We start from the raw sequence: 5,492 nt of genomic DNA, 5'->3' as shown, positions 1-5,492 counted from the left end.
AACAGTTGATGACGAACAGGACAGGATTCAAACCAGGAAACTTCCATACAAGGGAACGAATAATCAAATACTGGTTGGGAACGCTTAAAGTACTCGATATATTTTGGGGAACATGGAAAAGGAACTACTTAACGAGCCTCAGGGAAAGAACTCAAAAAGAACACTAAGTCCTAAAGGCACAGAGGATCGTAAACCAAGAGAGGACGAAATTGTATTAGTAGATGAGCCAGAAATGCCTCGAGGCTTGTGGAACTTGGCAAAGATAAAAGAACTCAGAAAGGTAGAGACGGAATGACAAGAAGCGCACTGGTAGAGATGCCCAACGGGAAACTTCTCAGTAGACCAGCAAATGTACTGTACCATTGGAAATAACTGTTGAAGAAAGTACGAGAATTTAACCGACAGCTTTTAAAAAACCAATGGAAAACCCAGATCAGCAAGAAGAACCTATAGCCTCAAAAAATAGGAATGCTACTCAACGAAATTCAAACACTGAAATTTTGAATTCAAACCGAGAATTAAAAAACATATACACCAGTATTACAACTTCTAAGAGCAATATTCTTCTTCGGTCGGGAATGTCGAAAAAACTCCGAAAGTCATAATGCGAAATTGCAGCAATGAAAAGAAGAAAGTCCTGAGCGCCAAATCATTTTCGAAAGACGTGTTCTAACAGGTTGGTTGAGAAAACGATAACGGGCGTCATTCGGTCTTTGGTCCTCCTTTTGTTCATATTGATATTATAATTGTTGAATTCGTTCCTGCATTAATCAACTCATTAATAAAGGTTTTAATTACCCAAGTTTCAGATTGAGAAATTCGATACCACTCTCATATAAACTTAAATTCAGATGTTTTAAATATGCAAATACGGAATGATTGAAGAAAATTCAATCTTAATCCAAATTGGAACATCAGAGGTTGGGATAGCGCGGAGAGGGTCATAAATCGGTATGTGGCATGCGTAAACAGAGATTTTAAAATAAGTTTATTATTGAACTGAGACAGCTGTAACACTGATGTCGATCAGATTCTGCATCGGGTCACTTAGAAGGTAGAAAGAAGTTTGATGAAGACTGAGAAATTAGTAATTACATGCTTTCACAACCAATTTAAGCTTTTTTATTTGTTTTTTCTCATGCACTGAAGTAATTGATATATTTCGACATTCATGGAACTGCTCATTAATTGTCATCGACCGACTAAATAGACATCCCGGAACTTAATGAAGCAATTTAAGGAAGATATTTTTCCACTTCTTACTATACTGCTTGTTTTACTGTATATTGTATTTATATGGATTTGGGCTATCATTTGATTTCAAGAAATTCAAGAACTTAGATTGTCTGCATATTAATATAACATACCAGGAGAACTCTGAGATCAGTCAGTATGTCAGCAAAGAATACTGGAAGGACTTGAGATTGGTCTGTGTCATACTAGAGCATTCCGAAAAAATTTTTAGATTGATCTCCACATCTGTATGTAGTAAAACATAACTGTCGCAAAAACCGAAATAGCTGTATTATAGAATAGCTGTATTATTCATTCAAATAGATCGCATTTACATTTTTTCTCTCATGCTTAAAGTCATGAGTCAGCCATCTAATCTTCAGATCTTCTAAAAATACTTTTTCCGATGTTAAGATTTGTGCAAATCTGCTAATTAATTTGTGAAGGCTTTATCCCATGCAAAGTCTTGTATACAATAGTGAGAAAGTCGTACATCAGATAAAATAATTTCTATGCAATTTTTTGTAAAGAAAACTGTTCTTATATGTAAATTTCTTTTGCACCTGTGAGAATACTGTCAATATGCAATGATTGTTCCTCTTCACACATCCCATATATAAACCCTAAGAAATTCTAACAGAACCCAATGTTAATTTTCTCTACATCGCCACTCAACTCTACTCAACACGATCTTTATTTCCTCTCCTTTTATAAATTGCTATTTCATATTTCTCCCGTTATTCTACTTTATTAATTTGGACTTCATTCTACGATAGTCGGAATTAGTTCCAACCTATCTTTATTGTATTTGGTATTCGAACAACAATAAAGGATAACTGCTATACTCCTCGAATATATAACAAACCAGTATTCAGTAAGTCATTCTTTCAAAAACATAATTGCTTTATTACTAATAAAAACAGTAGTCCTCATCTTATTCTCTTCGTTTTGTCACGACAGGAACAATTAATCTTGCACAAACCTATTTTTTTGATTCAACCAAACCACTGGAGAAAATTTCGAAAGAAAAATAGGAATTCTGATAGAGGTCGAATTTAGCGTGGGTGGCTAGGTAATGACGTATGTAAGCTGTTTAAGTCACTCGCGACAGTAAGCGAAGCATACGACAGCACATCATTTTTTAGTTTCTAACGTTCAATGCAATCAAGTTTATTGTCAAATTAAGTAAAGCAAAAAAATTGGCAAAGAAATATAAGAAATAGTATTGGTTCAAACATGTGACAAAATACTTCGAATCCTTTATACTTAAACAATCATTTACGTTGTTTGAATTCTCTCCTGGTGAATGATTAGTACCATCTGCATTAAGTCTCTCCTGGTGAATGATTAGTAGCATCTGCACTCGCGCGTAAATTGGTTTGAACATTGCGTTCACCTCCAGCTGTTACCAGATCGCTACTGGATGTCGATGAAGATTTCTTTTTCCCTGTAGCTGGTGCACTTGCCTGTCGCATCCCGCCCAACTGTCCAACTGCGGCAGCAATAAGCTGTGCTTGTCGCTTTGCTTCCATCTCCTGCTCTTTCATCCTTTTTCTACGGCGTAACAGATTGAGTTCTGGAAATGAAATTTAATAGTTGTCTTTTCTCGATATCTGCTAAATTACGGGACTGTTTGGGAAGTGTCATCAGCGTTGCCAAGAATGTACGTTGTATCCTTGGAGGATTTTGTGAGCAAATATCAGACATACTTCGGAGACGACGACGTGCGCGATCACGTAATTTGCGCTTCTTGCGGTGCCTCAGAATGCCCATTTTAATCTTGAAACGACGTCGTGCCGGTATAATATGCGCTCGATGATAAATAATAAGAATGATCAAAATCAATAAAAGAAGCATATCCAACACAGAAACTTTCAATATAAATGCCATAAAAAAAGGTCTGTAAATAGTTAAATTACATTTAAATTAAATCAGTGACTGTTAGCAAGGAATGGATATATTTACGCCTAGCAAAGCTACCACCTCGGTAGCAACGAATAATAATGAATTACAGATAGTGGGGTTAATATATCTAATTGGATTCACTGGGAACATCACTTCAAAATAAACAATGCGTTCCTTTCGCAACCTTTCTCTTTTATCGTTAATTAATCTTAAAGAATACGAAACGAAAGTATGCAAAGAAAAATCTTATGAAATACTTACGCATTTACAAGTCTACACTTCCTGGTGTGGAATTCTGGTCTTCCCATAATTTCACTTTCTATTCCAAATGCGGCTTCTGCAATCATCGAATTTCGGAAGGTATTCTATTAAGGTTGACATTTTTGATGGTTATTTATGTCGCTGCTAATGAGGGAAAGAAAAGCGGACATAGAAGTAATGACAGCAAGCAAGCAAGCATGGCATGATATAGTACGTGCGCAACTTATTTCCCGCCTTCACGTTCGTATTTCCTTACGATGCCGTACTTTTACGGCACTTAACAGATTTGAAAATGTATTTTATAGAAACTTGAATGGTGCATTACTTTCAAAATCTTGTTTCACCACAGCTTTGGTTGCAGCTACCGTATGATTACTTCGTTCCTCGATTGCTTCTACCTCCGCATGCAAAATACGCTTTGCCTCGCTAAGAAAGTTAAACAAAAAAAAAGAATTTTTGTTTAAAAAAAATTGATAAAAAAGAGTAAAAATGAGAGTTAAATGATATAAATTGTCATCAAATTCCCATTAATTTATTTTATCCAGATAACGCTTGTTAAAAAGAACAAAATGAACGATACTTACGCTTCTCGATATAGAATTTTCCCGGTGTAGATACCAATAGTATCGAATTTAATGTCGAAGGTTATTTTTACACTAAAATATCTACTTTTGTACCAAAGAACTATAAGTTTATTTACCAAAGAACCAAAGAACTTTTGTACCAAAGAACTTAGTATACCTTTGCGCTTTTTGTATACATAATGCAAATAAACTTATAACACAATTTTTATAAGTGAAATATACATTTCCAATAATTATCTTTGATTCGGAAATGATAGAACCTCATGATTATGTCACATTGAATTTCACAAGCTAAAGTCACATAAAGCAGTTAAAATCAACCAACTTACTCACTAGGATTCTCGACACTTAAAACTGAGGCTCCTTTGGAATCACTGCAAATTATGAAGCATTTCAATATTACCGAAAGATCTATGATTAAATACCTAGTCGTGTTAGGTGGTTTTCGAATAGCAATTAATGAAGCCATCGATTTGTGCTGTTACACAAAGTCTCTAAGCGGTCAACATGTAGTTCCCGGATGAACGATAATTAAGGGTTACAAAGTTTGTTGGCGGAAAAGTACTTAAAAAAATCGCTGAGACTAACTTGTAAAGAACATATGGAAAGGATGTGGAGTAGATGGTATTACTCAAGAACTTTTCATTTTGAACATGCTTAAAGGCATCGGAAATTATCGTATTCGGTGTCACTAGCGCCGTTTCAGTTTTGCTTCTCATCACGTAAACTACTCCAGGAATCGATTCATCATACATCGCTGAGGAAATCTCGAAATCACAAGGATGCTAAAAGTATGCCAGAATATTTGAGAAAAAATCCAACTCCCACGAGTTGGATTTTACTACTGTTCTTCCATAGCAATGATTCTTTTACATGCTCACATAAGAAAGGTATTTACTAATTATTAATCAAAGACTACATGGTATTGCTGAATTAGTTAAATTTCAAAATCATATTGAGCAAAATCATTTCTAAAACCAAAAAATTGTAAGGATAGTTAAAAAATATTCAACCAAAGATTTTATTCCTTATCTTTGTCAAATATAATAAAATTATCATTTGATCTTGATGAGTATAATAAAAGTAAAAACACAAAGGCGATGAAATACAAAGGAGGAAATAATTTAAATGAACTAACCCTCATGATTAGACTATATGATACCTGGAAAATGAAACAGTTGAAATATAAAGAAAAACGATGAAAATCAAAGCGTATTAATCCCGCGATATTCTCCCGTTATTTTCGAATAATAAGAAAAAAACTCACCGCTAGAGCCGGAAATTCAATGTCTTCAATATCTTTTTCTGCCTTCTTTGTTATTCGACGTCTTTGGAAGAAATACGTGCATTGCTCGCGTAGTTTGAATTGATAATACGTATATTCCCCAATATTATGAATAGTGTGAAATGTATTAGGTGCAATAGTAAACGAATTACTTTTCTCGAATTCTGAATCAACCAAATTGTGTGTGTAAACAACAATTCCTGACCTAAAAGAATCTCACAAAC

At 34.6% G+C, this 5,492-nt stretch overlaps 1 protein-coding gene across 1 annotated transcript; it reads right to left on the bottom strand.

Annotated features, from left to right (window-relative positions):
• Positions 1-2,558: 2,558 nt before the first annotated feature.
• LOAG_11224 (hypothetical protein) lies at positions 2,559-4,738 on the bottom strand (the record flags this gene model as incomplete). Its single annotated transcript, XM_003146745.1, has 7 exons — positions 2,559-2,809; positions 2,943-3,133; positions 3,400-3,475; positions 3,725-3,825; positions 3,984-4,055; positions 4,313-4,357; positions 4,572-4,738. 7 exons carry the CDS (start codon positions 4,736-4,738, stop codon positions 2,559-2,561), a joined length of 903 nt encoding a protein of 300 aa, XP_003146793.1.
• Positions 4,739-5,492: the final 754 nt, after the last annotated feature.

The sequence above is a fragment of the Loa loa genome (assembly GCF_000183805.2).
Source record: "Loa loa unplaced genomic scaffold supercont3.943, whole genome shotgun sequence".
NCBI lineage: Eukaryota > Metazoa > Nematoda > Chromadorea > Rhabditida > Onchocercidae > Loa > Loa loa.
Note: the sequence above shows the minus strand (reverse complement) of the source record. Positions and strands in the feature narration are given on the sequence as shown.